Here is a 16,817-nt window from a genome sequence, read left to right as displayed (position 1 = left end):
CTTTGAATATTTTGAGTAACAGATGTTTTTAAGACGGTCTTTTTGGGCTCTCCATCTGCGTAAACATTCTGTGATTCTGTGAGGACAACCTCACCTTTTCAGATATATTCACGGTGGAAAAAAACGGTCTTATATTCAGTGATTTAAGCTCTGACCTCTTCCTGTTTCCGTCTTCTCTGACAGTGAACTACACCCGTCCCGTCATCGTTCTCGGGCCCATGAAGGATCGGATCAACGACGACCTGATCTCCGAGTTCCCCGACAAGTTCGGATCCTGCGTCCCTCGTAAGTCCTCGCAGGAACACGGCACGCTTTGTCAGTATGAGAGGAAAAAGTTGGAATAGTTTAAAAGAGAAAAAAAGGACTATTTCAATTCAATTTTATTCATAGTATCAACTTATAACAAGAGTTATCTCAGGATACTTTACAGCAGGGGTGATTTTTTTTTGTGGCTTTCTCAGACATTTGTCACCTTTTTGTAAATTTGTTGCTTTTTCCGACATTTTTGTACGCTTTTTGTCGCATTTTTGTTGACATGAAGCCCTACAAAAGTCATCAAAATAGTTCCTTAACCATCATAAAATTTAGCAAATCAAGCAAAACGATGATTTTTTTCAACAACAACCTGTTTCACAACCTGAATATGAAAACTCTCTCTCTGCTTCTGGGGAAATTTCTGAGTCTCAGAGTCGGCAAATCTGCCATATTCTGCATTAAATGTCAGGTAATTGCAGTTTAAAAAACACTCTCCTGTGTTTTTGGTTTGGCGCACAACTAGGCGGGCCAAAATATATTGTGAACCCAAATTAATATACGGGCCACACTCTATAATTTACAAAGACCCAACAATCCCTTACAATTCAATTAAATTTTATTTATAGTATCAAATCATAACAAGAGTTATCTCGAGACACTTTACAGATAGAGTAGGTCTAGACCACACTCTGTAGTTTACGAAGCCCCAACTATTACAGTGGTTGCCTCAAGAGCAAGCATTAGCAGTAGCTATAGCGACAGTGGCGAGGAAAAACTCCCTTTTTTGTTAGGAAGAAACCTCGGACAGACCCAGACTCTTGGTAGGCGGTGTCTGACGGCACCAGTTGGGGGAGTGGTGAATGGTGGCAATAATAGTCATAATAAAGATAGTGAAGCAGTGATCACAATGGTAGTCGTAGTAGTTCATGTCATAGTAGGGCACAGCAGGGCGTTACGGGGTGTAGTGTGGCACAGCAGCCTGGGTGGACGCGGTTGGACGCGGCAGGACGCAGTCGGACACTGCGGGGAATCGCAGAGCGTAGCAGGGTGTAGTAAGTCCATAGCGTCAGCTGCACCCAGGACCCCGGTGTAGGTGCCACCCAATTCCAAGGCGATGTTCTGGGTGAAGAAGAAGCAAAGGGACTCCGGGGAGAAAACCCCCCAGAGCTAGGTTAGTAACAGGCATTTCTGGGACTAAGATGCACACAAAAGGAGACAAGTGAAAAGAGAGAAGAGGGAGCGGCTCATTGTGTCCTTGGAAGGAGCTTCCCACAGCAGTCTAGAGTTATAATAGTATAACTAAGAGAGGCAGGCTAAAGAGAGGGGCCCTGGACCGGGCTCGTACTCTCCCCTGCTGGAACGGGCTTGTACTTCCTGCCTCCCTCTACTCTACTCTACTATGCTGCAACTCCTCACTCCCTAACTATAAGCTTTATCAAAGATGATGGTTTTCAGTTTATTCTTAAATGTGGCGACGGTGTCAGCCCCCCGAACCCAAGTTGGGAGCTGGTTCCACAGGAGAGGAGCCTGGTAGCTGAAGGCTCTGGCTCCCATTCTACTTTTAGAGACTCTAGGAACCACAAGTAGCTCTGAGTTCTGGGAGCGCAGTGCTCTAGTGGGACAATAAGGTACTAAGAGCAATGAAAAAAAGTCAGTATGTTTTGACAAATAAAAACAGACTAAGTCCTGCTGTCTAAAAGATGTAATTTGGGGTAATTAATAAATAAAATCTACCTTAAATTTTTCATAAACTTTTGAACACTAATACTTAGAGAAGAGTCCCGCACACTGACCATTACACCAGCAATAATTTATTTAGAAAAGTACAACGTTTCGGTCTCAGACCTTCATCAGGTAAATTTACCTGATGAAGGTCTGAGACCGAAACGTATTTTTCTAAATAAATTATTTTACTAAGCTTTTGATCTGCTACTTTTGATCATATCCTACGCCCTGCCGGTGTGCAAAAAAGCTTTCTTACGGAACACTAATACTTGAAATTAACCAGTGATATTGAATGTTTACATTAGGTATGTTCTTTGTGTGTGTTAATTGATATAGAACCACATCCTCACACGGATTTTATGTTTCAATAATGTGATTTATATTTATGTGTGTGAACCAAATGAACATAAAATAGTCCCCTGTTTATAGAAACGTTAAAGTCTCCGTCTTTCTCCTTCTTTCTCTCTCAGATACGACTCGGCCGAAGCGGGACTACGAGGTGGACGGCAGAGACTACCACTTTGTGGTTTCCAGAGAGCAGATGGAGAAGGACATCCAGGACCATAAGTTCATCGAGGCGGGACAGTACAACAACCACCTGTATGGAACCAGCGTGCAGTCGGTCCGACAGGTGGCCGAGAAGGTACCCACGCCCGCCTGGGACTTTGTTCGCTTTCTTCAAAGTTTTTGTAGCTTTTGCTTTTGCGTTTTCATTTTAACGCAGATTACTCATTTTAAAATAAAATTCATAATCATCAGCCATTACTTACTACAGAAACACAACCAAACGTACAGTCTGAAATACCAGCTTTGTGTAAATTAACACATCTTTCTGTTTCCGTTCTCCGTCTGTTGTTGTCAGGGTAAACACTGTATCCTGGACGTGTCAGGGAACGCCATCAAGAGACTCCAGCTGGCTCAGCTTCATCCCATCGCCGTCTTCATCAAACCCAAATCTGTGGAGAACATCATGTGAGTCACAAACATCGTCTTCTCTGTGAAACGCAGTCAGTTCAACAGCAGTCTATATCAGTAGACGATGTTCCATTTCCGTGATTTCTCCGGTGCCTCTGGAAGATCTGCCAGATGTCCCTCAGGCTCCATCTCCATCGCTACATTTTGGTTTTTAAGCGTTTGAGTTTTGAGCCAAAAGTGATGTCGGTGCACCAATTGTTTTTATCAACAGTAGAAGAACTAATCTCTGTTTAAAGGTCCCATGACATGCTGCTTTTTGGATGCTTTTATATAGACCTTAGTGGTCCCCTAATACTGTATCTGAAGTCTCTTTTATATAGACCTTAGTGGTCCTCTAATACTGTATCTGAAGTCTCTTTATATAGACCTTAGTGGTCCCCTAATACTGTATCTGAAGTCTCTTTATATAGACCTTAGTGGTCCCCTAATACTGGATCTGAAGTCTCTTTATATAGACCTTAGTGGTCCCCTAATACTGTATCTGAAGTCTCTTTATATAGACCTTAGTGGTCCTCTAATACTGTATCTGAAGTCTCTTTATATAGACCTTAGTGGTCCCCTAATACTGTATCTGAAGTCTCTTTCCCTAAATTCAGCCTTGGTGCAGAATTCCAGCCACTAGAGCCAGTCCCACAATGATCTTTCCTTAGGATGTGCCATTCCTGTCTCTGTAGCTTTAAATGCTATTGAGGAGGAGGGGGGGGGGGCAAGGTGGAGGGTGTGGCCTTGACCAACTACCACTTTGCTCATTTGAAAGCCATGATGTCTCTCTCTCTCTCATGGGCGGGCCAAATTCTCTGGGCGGGCAAAGCAGATAAAGGGGAGGTAACCTTTCCTCTTATGACGTCATAAAGGGAAGATTCCAGATCGGTCCATCTGAGCTTTCATTTTCTCAAAGGCAGAGCAGGATACCCAGGGCTCGGTTTACACCTATCACCATTTCTGGAGGAATGCAGGAGGAATGAGAGAGAGGAAAAGCCAGAGCAGGGGGAACGAGAGGGGGAAACACCAGAGCAGGGGGAACGAGAGGGGGAAACACCAGAGCAGGGGGAATGAGAGGGGGAAACACCAGAGCAGGGGGAATGAGAGGGGGCAACACCAGAGCAGGGGGAATGAGAGGGGGAAACGCCAGAGCAGGGGGAATGAGAGGGGGAAACGCCAGAGCAGGGGGAATGAGAGGGGGAAACGCCAGAGCAGGGGGAACGAGAGGGGGAAACGCCAGAGCAGGGGGAACGAGAGGGGGAAACGCCAGAGCAGGGGGAACGAGAGGGGGAAACGCCAGAGCAGGGGGAACGAGAGGGAAACAAACGGGGATTTAAACAAATGCCAATTAACCAGAGCAGGTTTTCCTCCCATCCAGGAGACTAGTTCAACAGTGACGTTGTGTCTGTTCCTGCAGGGAGATGAACAAGCGTTTGACGGAGGAGCAGGGCAGGAAAACCTTCGACAGAGCCACCAAGCTGGAGCAGGAGTTCACCGAGCATTTCACAGGTGAGACAGCGCCACCTGCAGCCGGCAGGCAGAACCTCGTGTTGCCTTCACTGACACTGTCCGAGCTTTTGTCTAAAGGCCGTTACACACCAACCAGACGGCCGACCAGTTGGCAGAAAAGCCAGTGTGACTGATCAGTCTCCCCGAGTTGGTCCAAAAAGTTCCTCAGAACACACCGAAGAGACGAGACGTAATACGTCTCCATAACAGCAGGCGGTGCTAATCTGTATTGTCGCCCAAAATATAAAACCAGCAGCTGATTGGACGAACGCGTCACGTGGTTCTGGCTGCTGCTTCCGGATTTTGGATTTTTCGAACGGCCATTACTGGCGACTCATTACATAAATTGTCATTCATTTAATTGTTAAACCTCTGAGGGTAAACTTTAACACAGGTATTTATTCTTATTGTATAATGTCGACTGACATTTTCAGGAATACATAGTCATAGAAATTTGACGAAAAGTCATGAAAAAGTACGGGTTAAAATGCGTCTGAACCCTGTAGTGACAGTGGATAGACAGGAAAGGGGGAGAGAGATGGGGGATGACATGCAGCAAAGGGCCGTACCCACGCCGCTGCGAAGAACTCAGCCTACGTGGGGGCGCACGCTCTTTCTGGGTGAGCTTAGAGGTTCCTCCCAAAACGTGTCTCATCTGTACCTCTTGTGTTTTTGTTTCAGCCGTCGTCTAAAGAAACACGACAATGTATAAAAGGCTCCATTACCTTGTAGCTCACGTTATGGCTCCGTAGCAGACGTTTTTATAAAAATAGGCTAACGATTGGGTCATAACCACGAGACTTACTGTCTCATAGTAGAGGAATTACCGTATAGTACAGGAGAAGCTCTCAGGCAGTTTGGACTTCCATTAGCTGTTTAAGTGTAATTACTAATGTTAACTATCATTTTAGTGATCAATAATTAGCCTGTGTCTATGTTATCTCCTTACATATACCTACGCTCTCCGTCTCTGCTAGATTGGGAATGATTGAGATTTCTCTTGGCACAGCTACCAGAAGACCTCCAACTTTCAGACAGGTTGCTCACGTCACATCTACGTCTTCAAGCTCAGTTGGAGGCTGCTCAGTAACGCTCAGCCATCACCGGGAAAGATCTTCTAATATCCTTCACTGGTCTCCGTCCAGAGACACGGGACCTGGTGCTCCATTATATATACGGCCTATGGCTCTGACTCACTCACTGGACCGTCGACATGTAGGTGGAGCTCGGGAGCTTCAGAGCGGCGGCACTACAGATTAGGTGTCCCTGAAGTAGTTCCGCATTACATTAATTTGCACGCAAGTTTTATGTATTTTTATACCGTGTATTCTCCGTGTAAATTCATGTACCGAACCGTGACGCCCGTACCGTTTCGGTTCAATACGAATACATGTACCGTTCCACCCCTAGTGCAAATGTCTTTATTCTTTCTATTATTTCCAAATTGTATATATTTTAAATATTGCTCGTGTAGTATTCAATTATTATTTCATGTATATTGTTTCCTATTATTTAATGTTTACTCTGTATGTGTGCTGTGTGTCTGATATTTTGCTGCTGCAACACCGTTATTTCCCATTTTTTGGGATCAATAAAAATCTGTCTTAGATAGATCTTCTAATATCCTTCACTGGTCTCCGTCCAGAGACACGGGACCTGCTGGTTCATTATATATACAGTCTATGGGGATAACGCGCAGCAAAGGGCCGTACCCACGCCGCTGCAAAGAGCTCAGCCTACGTGGGGGCGCACGCTCTTTCTGGGTGAGCTTAGAGGTTCCTCCCAAAACGTGTCTCATCTGTACCTCTGTGTTTGTGTTTCAGCCGTCGTCCAGGGCGACACGCTGGAGGAGATCTACGAGCAGGTGAAGCAGATCATCGAGGAGCAGTCGGGGCCGTTCATCTGGGTCCAGTCCAAGGAGAAGTTATGAGGATCAAAACTCTGTCCTCTCTTTTAGATTCACCCGCTTTTATTTTGAAAAAGAAAACGTCGACGCGCATAACGGCAGCCACACTTCCTCCCTCCCCCTTCCTCTCAACTTCCTCGACACACCGGCCGACTAAAGACTTTTGTTTTGTAGTTTTGGGTTTCTGTTGCTGTTGCCAGAATAAGACTCCATCGTTGGGTTTTTTTCCTGACCAGCAGAGCGAAAGCACACAGGAAGTACGATGACATCACACTCAATGCGGTACAGCTCCTTAATGTTTAAGGGAGGAGAAGACGAAAAGAAGACGAGTCCATGGCCAGTGGCGAGAAGAAAATGTACGAAGAAGATTTGATATTTTTAGTTTTTTGGGGGGTTTTTTTTCTTTCAGATTCTATCAGATTATTATTTTTTTTTTTTTAAGGACGGAGTTTGAGTCTCAGGCAGCGTCTGTCAGAGACAAGAAAAAAGCAAAAACTTTGCACGTTTGAGCTTTAACAGCATGTCAAGTTAATCACCCGTTTTATTTCCCATCAGCCCCTCCAGCGTCTGACATGACGTCACTGCCTGTCATCTTCTGTTCTGCATTTCATCTTTTATCTTTTCTATTTTAGTTTTTTTTTACACTTGAGTCACGTTTGGTTTTTGCTCGCCGCTGCGGCAGACGCTCTGCGGGGTTCCTGCTCCGCCGCTGGGTGGGGGCGCTTCATTCATCCACCCTGATGAATCCTGGTTGACCTTCCTATGGCTGCATTTTGGTGACCATTTTTGCATTTTTGACCCTTTTCGTTTCACCTTCATTTCATGAGGGCGAAGCTCACAGCGGTCGTTTTTTTCTACCTACGCTGTAAAACATCTCAGTCTCCGGTCGGTTCTGTCTGGACAGGAACCTAAAACCATTATCGTTAACCATCATGTTGTTCTCGGGTCAAATTTGACTTGTTTTCAGAGTTTTTTTATATCCGAAATATGGGACGTTGAAATAAGGAGCGAAAATGTCGGAAAAAAAGTGACAAAATGTTAACCTGACTCCAGATGGATTGCTTCCCATTTGCTCGGCATATCCATCTGGGAACTTTCCGTTGGAGAACTTTTGGGAAGGGGCGAAAATCCTGGTTAGCTGATTGGATAAACCATCTGTCTATCACCACCTATGTTGGTGACAGACGGGCCAAATCAACCAATCAGATCAACCAAGCTAGATAAGTTAGTGTAGCTAGCGTTGGTTTGGCTTCAAGGACCTTGCGGTTCTTCTAATGCCATCGTTTAACATACAACTAAGTTAGGTAACGTAGCTAACGTTAACGTTTAAACGTACCATTTGTATGTGACATGAACCTCATCAACGACAATCCCCACCAAGTTTTCACGGTACACTTCTGAAGAAGAGCAAAACCATCTTTTCCTCTGAGAAAAGCCTCCAGTGCCGTTTTTTGCTCTTCTTTCAATGAAGGAATACTTTCTAATTCGGATAAAACATGCGCGATAGCTACGCTCATCTCATCCGTGGAAGCCGCCACGTTGTTTAGACTGAACAGTCGCTTCTGGTTGCGTCACACCTAAACCCGCCTCAAAACCAACGCTGATTGGTCGGTCGTTTGGCGAACGGCTCCAAATTTTCTCTGTCTCAAGATGCCAGACTGATCTGGGAGTGGAAAACTGGAGCTCGCCAGATCAGGACGGTCTCACGAGGCTGACAAAATGTTGGGAAAAGCGCAAAACAATGTTTGAAAAAGCGACTAAGAAGTCAGAAAAAGTGATAAAAACGCTGAAAAGCGACAACAAAAGTTATGTTTTTTTCCGCTGTTGACGGGCCAAACTGGAAAAGAGAATCCCGTCACGAGCCAGATGTAGAGTTTATCGACATGCTTTTACAAACATACGGTCGAATATCTTTGACTGTATTACCGCATGTTGCTGTTTTGGCCTTTTTTTGTTGCTTTCTCGAACGTTTTCGTCACTTTTTTGTCAACAGTTGTCAGCTTTTGCAACATTTTGTTGCTTTTTTTGTCACTCGTATCGACTTTTGTCGAAATTCAGTCGACACAAAGCCCTACAAAACGTCAGCAAAAAGTCCCTCAGCCGTCGTAAGAGTTTAGCAAATCAAGAAACCTGTTTCACAATTTGTGTCTCAAAGTCGGCAAATCTGCCAAATTCTCCTCTGAGCGTAGTTGTAGTTTAAAAAACAGATTCCTGTCTTTTTGGTTTGACGCACAGCTCAGCAGGTCCAAACTTTATTATGAATCTAAATTAATATGCGAGGGGCCGGATTAAATCTGCCAGGGGCCGGGTCCTATTTTAATATGCGCAAGGTTGGGTTTCCGTAGCGGCCAGGCTCTTGTTGTGTTGCAGCCGTGGAGCTCAGTAAGCAGCGCTCTAGTCTGGCTTTATTTTACATTGAAAAAGCTGTAAAACTGCAAACCCACCATTGAATCAAAATAATTCCTCTTATTTGTGAAATACTGTAAGTATGTGACCCGTTTCATCTCCACCACTCAAAGAATCGGAATCGAGAATCGATCAGAACCGGAGTCGAAAGGAAGAATCGGAATTATTAAAATCCAAACGATGACCAACCCTTCGCCTGGTGCTCCTTCAGATCGGCGGTAGTCGGTGGTTCAGTTACCCTAGAATAGGTGACTTTGAGCCGGCTACAGAGCACCGCCAGCTGCCGGTGGTTTCGGAGGAGATTACGTTTAAATTCAGCAAAAGAAAAAGTGAGCATTATCCGGCGACGAACGTTAAGTTTAGGCACTGAAACGAAAGTTTAGGAAAAAAAGATAGTTTGGTTTGGATTTAAACTCTCCTAAAACACCCATTTCCAGGGTGAAAGTCTTTTGTCTTTCAAAAAGTTTCTATATCAAAAAATTGGGTTTATTTCAACCAAATTTTCAAATAAAATAACGTGGATGGTTCCCTACATCGCTCTTCACAAATAAAATAAATGATCAGTTCACTACTTTCATTGAATTTGGGTGTTTTATTCAATGTTATAGCATTTAAAAAAAAAAAAAAAAATGATAAAATAACATTGAAAAAAGTGACAAAAATGTGGGAAAAATAACAAAAATTTAATAAAGTGCAGAAGAAATCGACAAAGACATCGAAAAAAGTGACAAAAAAACGTCGTAAAAGCTTGAAAAACACTGGGAAATGTGACAAATGTGTAAAACAAATAAATGACCAAAGCTATAGTGATGACCAAAATAAAATTATTTTTAAATTTTGACCCAGAAAAATTAAGTTGCTTGTTGGTCGACAGGAAGGCAACACAAGGGTTAAACAGCAGCAGTCAGTGTCGTGCACACAGCACACAAAATAACGTGTAAATCATACGAATTACGGTGCCTAACTTTTCGTAGCTTTACGAACGTACGGTTCATGAGAACAGGCTGCTCACCGATATATCAGTCCTAATTATTAAATCGTTTTTTAACTTCTGTGCGTCAGTGAAAGCAGCTTGAAATATTCTCTTAATCTTAACGAGTTTTTAAAGACAGAACAACCTAACGAGATGTTTTACAGTGTAACTTAAAGGAGAATTACGGTCAATTTCAACCCGTAGCTCTGTTGTGTGTAAATGTGGAGTGCTGTCAGTAGCGAGAAAAACGAAAACAATCAGGCTGCCTACACCGTGTTATCCTCCTGCTAGCGTTAGCACCCAGCAGGCTTAAACAGGGCAAGTTTTAAACGTGTTTTAAGCCTCTAAACATGCTCAAAATGTCATTACAAGAGCCTCCCCATGAGCAGTGATTCCTTCTGAGGGATCACAGTGAATCTGACTGCTGTAGATGTGACAGAAAGGCATAAAAGTTGTGTTAATCCAGCCAGTGCACATACCTCTGTTTATTTCCTGTTTTCCGGTCAAGTCCACACTAGTTGATTGTTGAACTCATACAATCCAGTATTCCAGTCAGATTCACTGTGTGGAAGGAATCACTGCTCATGGGGAGGTACTTGTAATGACATTTCGAGCCTGTTTAGAGGCTAAAAACACGTTTATAACTTGCCCTGTTTAGGCCTGTTGGATGCTAACGCTAGCAGGAGGATAACTCGGTGTAGGCAGCCTGATTGGTTTAGTTTTTCTCTCTGACAGCACTCCACATTTACACACAACAGAGCTACGGGTTGAAACTGACCGTAATTCTCCTTTAAACTTTAAATAAACTTGATTTTCACTGATTTTCTTTTTGATTTCTTTTTTTGTAATTTTCGTTATTCTCGGTGTGTTTTGGGGTTTGGGTTGTTCGGTGCGGCGCCCTCTTGGGACGCAAGTTCGAACCCCGTCAGACGTCCGCCGGCGTCGTCAGTGTCTTACCATGGAAACGATGTCGCTCATGATGGGATGGATGTGTGCGCCTGGAGACGAGCTGCCACCTCCGGGCGTCCGCAGGTGTGTCCCAAACATGCAGGTTATTATTGTACAATGAGATTTTGACAGATATTTAACCCTCGGTAAACTGCCTATTTTGTTATAATAAAAAGTCTATATTGAACTTTACTTAAGCACTACTACTACGGGAATTGTTTTCTTTGCATTGTTAATCATATATGATGAATAGAAAAGTATAAAGATATTTGAATATATATTTTTTCTTTTTCTTTGATCACCACCTTCCTCTGTCTTTTAATTTTCTTTTTTAAGCATAATAAAATCTTAACAAGAAAACAGTAACTGGTGCTCTGCTCTTCTTTTTTTTGAGTTTTCAGGTCCGATAACGATTGTTGTTTGTTTGAATCAGCTGATTAAATGATAACTGACTGGGACCAGTTATCATACCTGCAAACTAGTCGCTTTTCAGCGAAAATCGCCGTTTTGAAAGGGGAAAATGTCATCCACGTGAATCGTGTAGATCTGAAGAGTTTTTATTTGGGGTGGGAGTTTGCAGGTATGAGATATGTTTGCCCACAAAAACATCTTCCAAGTTGGACTCATTACTCCAGTTTCCGGCCAGTTTTCAGTTAGTTGTTTGTAGGGCTGTGCAAAAAATTCGATTCACATTCGTATCGTGATTCAAGCTCTACCGATTCAGAATTGATTCATAGAATTCCAAAAATCGATTCATATTTTTTAATTAAAATAAAATATATATATATATTTTTTTTTTTATGTATTTTTTAAAGTGTATGTGTACTGCAATCACATGGGAAAAGTAACTACATTTACATACTGTGAATCATTTTTTAATCAAGAATCGTTTTTGAATTGAAAATCGATTTTGAATCGAATCGTGAGCCTAAAAATTGATATTGAATCGTGACATTTTCTGAATCGTGCACCCCTAGTTTTTAGTCAGTTTTCAGTCAGTTTTCAGTCAGTTTTCGGCCAGTTTTCTGCCAGTTTTCGGTTAGTTTGCGGCCAGTTTTCGGCCAGTTTTCAGTCAAACTTAATTTATATTAAGCACACAATATGAAACCACCAAGATGTAAAAATGTGGCTTAAAACTGTATAAAAAGTCAGTTTCTGACAGCTTCTGGCAGACCATTACAACACCAACGCATGCACAAATGTAACGTAGCATTACCTTGAACATTGTTGGAAATATTTGGAGTTACGTAAGTACACAACAACATGTAGAACATGCTGAGTGGCTGTTAGACATTATAATGTGTAAATGTTACATGTTATATCTGAACTTAGCACAAAAAGTAAGGAAATTTGTGTTCGCTAGATTATTTCTCTGTGGTAACGATGCTTTTTGGCAATAAATCTTATACTTTATTTATTTATTTATTATTTCAGGACAATGCAGATTGATGAACATTTACAGCAGTACACGTAAAAATGGCAGATTGTAGCCCAGGGGCTAATTTCCATCTGTAGTCCATTAGGCAGGTTGAAGTTACAATAAAAAATGACAAAAGATATACAATAGTAACATTTGCTATATAAAACAGAGAGAAACGGGAAGAAAGAAAAAGAAAAACGGGACAATTCATTAGTAGGTGTTAAAACGGAGACACAATTCATTAGTATGCTCTACTGGGCTAATACAGTACAGGATACAGTTAGAGGTGGTTGCACGTTTGGTTAGCTCCAAGCCACAACTTTACTTGGCTCTTAAAGGAACACGCCGACTTATTGGGACTTTAGCTTATTCACCATAACCCCCAGAGTTAGATAAGACGATACATACCCTTCTTGTGTCCGTGCGTGTTGTAACGCTGTCTGAGCTCCAACGGTAGCTTAGCCTAGCACAGAACCTGCAGGTAACTGGTTCCAGCTAGCTTAGCCAAGCACAGAACCTGCAGGTAACTGGTTCCAGCTAGCTTAGCCTAGCACAGAACCTGCAGGTAACTGGTTCCAGCTAGCCTACTGCTCCCAATAAGTGACAAAATAACGCCAACATGTTCCTATTTACGTGTTGTGATTTGTAGAGTCACAGCGTGTACAAAAAACAACGTAACATGAGACACAGCCATCTTATAACCGTAAACAAACCGGGAACTATATTCTCAAAGGCTTGCTGCGAGCAAATCCCTCCGCCCAAGTAGCAGAGTAGCAGAGCTTCGCCTTTAATAAGTTATATTTCTCTAAGATGTTGCAATGATGATAAGAGAATTTGAAAGTTTTGAGTGCCTTTTTGTACAGAAGCTCAACTGGTTTTAGGATAGTAGAACCCGCCATTGACCAGCTGACGATGCAGTAGTTCAAGTGTGAAAGTATCATTGAGTGCAGAAACATCAGGGCAGCTGCATCTAACAGAGATCCTCTGATTTGCTTGAAATTACAAAGATTGAATGTAATTCTTTTGGATATCATTTTAACATGGTTTTTGGAAGAGGTTATACCGTTGGAAAGCCTGTTTAGTTCCCTTTCAAATGGTGCCCCATTTGAAATGAACCAGCATTTGTCGCAAGTCAGCCAACGTGGTCGTGTTGGTCGCTCTGGCACGAACAGCACGCCCAAGCTGATCCTACAAGTGTTCAACGGGGTTGAGGTCAGGACTGCTGGCTGAAGAATGGGATGCCATCCCACAGCAGTGTGTGACCAGGATGGTGACCAGCATGAGGAGGAGGAGCCAGGCTGTTGTGGCTGTGTATGGTTCTTCTACACGCTACTGAGGAGACTGTTTGTGAAATAAATTGTTAAATTGCCAATATGTCTTGTTTCTTCAAACTTCAATCATCCAATCCACCAAACACCAAACGAGTCAATGGCAGAATAAGCTGTTTGGCATTGGCAGAGAAGATTTGGCAAATTTTTCATGGGCACAACCCACATATTCAGCGCTGCTGCTCATCCCACAAATGCATGTTCCTTACAAATGGGGTACCATTTGAAAGGGAACTAAACAGGCTTTCCAACAGTATAAGATTTATTGCCAAAAAGCATTGTTACCACAGAGAAATAATCTACCAAACACAAATTTCCTTACTTTTTGTGCTAAGTTTATAAATCATAGTTTAACCTGGTTTCAAACTGTTAACCAGTCCATCAACACGGTGCTTTCTTTGGCTTTCATGTCTTCATCAGGGATTTCATTTCAGGTTTCTCTGTAAAAATCAGATAGTGCCTGCATTTATTTTGGGGGTTCAGAGTGATACTCAAAGACCCAGGTTGAAATTAACCATAATAGATAAATATATATAAAACAATAATTAAATAAGTTTACATGAGTAAGCAAGTTGTGGCCAGCGCTCTGTTCTCCTCCACAGTGACACAAACAGACTGAACAAACTGATCAGGAAGGCTGGCTCCGTTATTGGCTGCAAACAGGAGACATTTGAAGCTGTGGTGGAGAGGAGGTCACTGAACAAACTGTTATCTATCATGGATAACCCCGACCACCCTCTCCACCCCCCCCACACTGGTCCAACAGAGTTCTCCCCCAAGAGGAAATCAATGGAACGGCCGGCGCAGAGCTATGTGTAGGCAGCTTTAGGGTTTAAATTAATATTTCAGAGTAACAGCAGATTATAATACTGTAGTATAGAAAAACACTGTTCTATGAAATCTATATGTAGGGCAAGTTTTAACTGAGGATTAATTTTAAACGAGGAAACCGAACCAAAGTACTGCTCCTCGTCCTGGAATGTAGAAAACCTTGATTACCCCTCCCTGTGTTGTGTTGGTTAATGACAATGATGACGCAGATCAGTCGCAGTAAGACAGTCGCCACATCTTCATCTTCAACTTTATTTGTGTCCCTGAAGGGCGATTAGGTGTGCAGCAAGTATAAACACATACAAGACACACAAATACGTACAAGTTCTACACACAGTCCAACTGGAACACCACCGTAACCGTACGAGGACAAATAAATACCAGTAGATGGATAGATAAACATACTGTTGATTGTTCGAGATAAATAACAAATATACTCATAAAGACTAAATGTTTAACATTTAGGCCATCTGTTTTAATCTAGATTATTTGTTAATATTTATAATAGTATGTTTACTATCTGTGTTACTTTATACATTCTTTAGATAATGCCCCATTTCACATATCACCAATATTTCTTAGGACAGTACTTTAAATTGTTTTGTGAATAAACTAAACTTATCTAAGACTAAACTATGCTGATGACTTAATACTTTGTCAATATGTTTAATTACATTTAAAGGAATATATGGGATATATGAATAATATCAGATTGCATTTGACATTTAGCTGTCACATGTATAGCCATGCATGTTTTTACATTGACTTGTGTCAATACCAAAAAATACCTTCGCAAGAACATTCAAAAAGCACAGTTGTCAACATTTATTAAAAAAGTTATTATAGTTTTTTATTGATCCCAAAAAAAAGGGAAATTATGGTATTGCAGCAGCAAAATATCAGACACACAGCACACATACAGAATATACATTAAATAGGATACAATATACATGAAATAATAGAATAGAATACAAAAACAAATATTAAAAAATATATACTGTTTCAATTCAATTCAATTTTATTTATAGTATCAAATCATAACAAGAGTTATCTCGAGACACTTTACAGATAGAGTAGGTCTAGACCACACTCTACCCAACAATTCAAGTAGTTGCCCCAAGAGCAAGCATTCAGTGCGACAGTGGCGAGGAAAAACTCCCTTTTAGGAAGAAACCTCAGTAATGAGAAAAACTTCTTTTAGGAAGAAACCTTGGCCACACCCACTAGTATTGATAAAGATGTAGATAAACCTATTGTGCAAGGTGCATTCAGTGCAGTTGTGATGTCTATGAGTCTTATCTCACACTTAGAGATGAAGGGTTAAAAGGTTTTATTGCCTGTGGTAGGAATGATTTCCTGTAGCGGTCCGTGCGACATCGAAGCTGTCGGAGCCTCTTAGAGAAGGTGCTCCTCTGTTGGACCAGTGTGGGGGGGTGGAGAGGGTGGTCAGGGTGCAAGGTGCATGGACACAGCCGGATTAACCATTAGGACAACTGGTCACTTGCCCAGGGGCACAGGACATCTAAGGGGCCCTGGTCCGTCAAATATTATGTTAGATCACATTATAAACGCAGTCCTCACTTTCCTAATTATATGCGGATTTTTGCAACCCGTGCAATCAAAATGTTATGTGAAATCACGTCAAAAACTGTTTCTGTAGCTTCCTATCCAACATCCAATATTTGATTTTAGTAAAGACAAGAACAGCATAATACAAAATATTACAAACTGGCATGTTTGAATTCATAACGTTTACAGAGGGTCGCCGTTTCGGTGGCGTTACGTTACAACATACTACACAGTGCTTGCTGAGGCCGATCATTTGTATTCAAATTCTGAGTAGTGCACAGGAGGAAGAGGAGAGAAATGAAGAAGGAGAAGGCAGGAAACTGGAGAGACCAGGCTGGTCAGAGCAAGAGAAGACCACAGAAGGAGATGCAGAAATAAGTGAAAGAGAAAGGGAAAGGAAGAATTGACTGTGAGGGATGAAGAGGAGGCTGCAGATTCAGAGAGAGAGACAGGGGTAGAGAGTGATCAGAAGGAGGCAGATGAAGATGCCAGGGAGGAAGAGGAGGCTGCAGATTCAGAGAGAGGGACAGAGGCAGAGAGTGATCAGGAGGATGAAGATCACAGGGAGGAAGAGGCCAGTAGTAAGGCCCATTTCTTAAAATAAAATAAGAATATAAAGTAGTGCATCAACATAAAATGTTGATATAGTTGATTGTGAAACACTAAGCATGATCTTGACTTTGAACTACATGCAACAGTGTAGCCAATGGTTTACTTTTACTCCATACACACTAATTGCCTGCTTCATGATGATGATGATGTGATAATTTCATATTTTAGCATTTTACAAATAATCTGTGGTGTTAAGGCTTACCTAGCTGTCTGCTTTATGTCACTGTTGCAGTCGAAAGATAATTGGCTTTTACTGAAACATTTAATAATTACTCTGTAGTCACCAAGTTCTGTGAAAGATTCATTGTAAAAAGTTATGTTAAACATTTGTGCATCTGTTCTGTTTCTTGAATGCACTTTATGCTGAGGCTATTGTAA

The 16,817-nt window shown here is 41.9% G+C and overlaps 1 protein-coding gene and 1 long non-coding RNA gene across 15 annotated transcripts in view; both read left to right on the top strand.

Annotated features, from left to right (window-relative positions):
* LOC116052734 (discs large homolog 1-like protein) overlaps positions 1-6,428 on the top strand; it is a 186,833-nt gene extending 180,405 nt beyond the window's left edge. For all 14 annotated transcript variants that reach the window (XM_036005207.1, XM_036005206.1, XM_036005209.1 and 11 more), the window contains 5 exons: positions 184-285; positions 2,451-2,623; positions 2,843-2,952; positions 4,355-4,446; positions 6,270-6,428. In XM_036005207.1, coding sequence (XP_035861100.1) covers positions 184-285; positions 2,451-2,623; positions 2,843-2,952; positions 4,355-4,446; positions 6,270-6,376 — 584 coding nt within the window. In that variant the 3' untranslated portion in view covers positions 6,377-6,428. The remainder of the gene's footprint in view (positions 1-183; positions 286-2,450; positions 2,624-2,842; positions 2,953-4,354; positions 4,447-6,269) is intronic.
* Positions 6,429-6,778: 350 nt separating this feature from the next.
* On the top strand, positions 6,779-15,085 carry LOC118495867. Its single transcript, XR_004898311.1, has 3 exons — positions 6,779-7,289; positions 10,324-10,329; positions 15,074-15,085. It is a non-coding gene; the product is annotated as an uncharacterized LOC118495867 (long non-coding RNA).
* The last annotated feature ends 1,732 nt before the right edge of the window (positions 15,086-16,817 follow it).

The sequence above is a fragment of the Sander lucioperca genome, chromosome 9 (genome assembly GCF_008315115.2).
Source record: "Sander lucioperca isolate FBNREF2018 chromosome 9, SLUC_FBN_1.2, whole genome shotgun sequence".
Taxonomy (NCBI): domain Eukaryota; kingdom Metazoa; phylum Chordata; class Actinopteri; order Perciformes; family Percidae; genus Sander; species Sander lucioperca.
The sequence above is the reverse complement of the archived record's forward strand: the minus strand, read 5'-3'. Positions and strand labels throughout refer to the sequence as shown.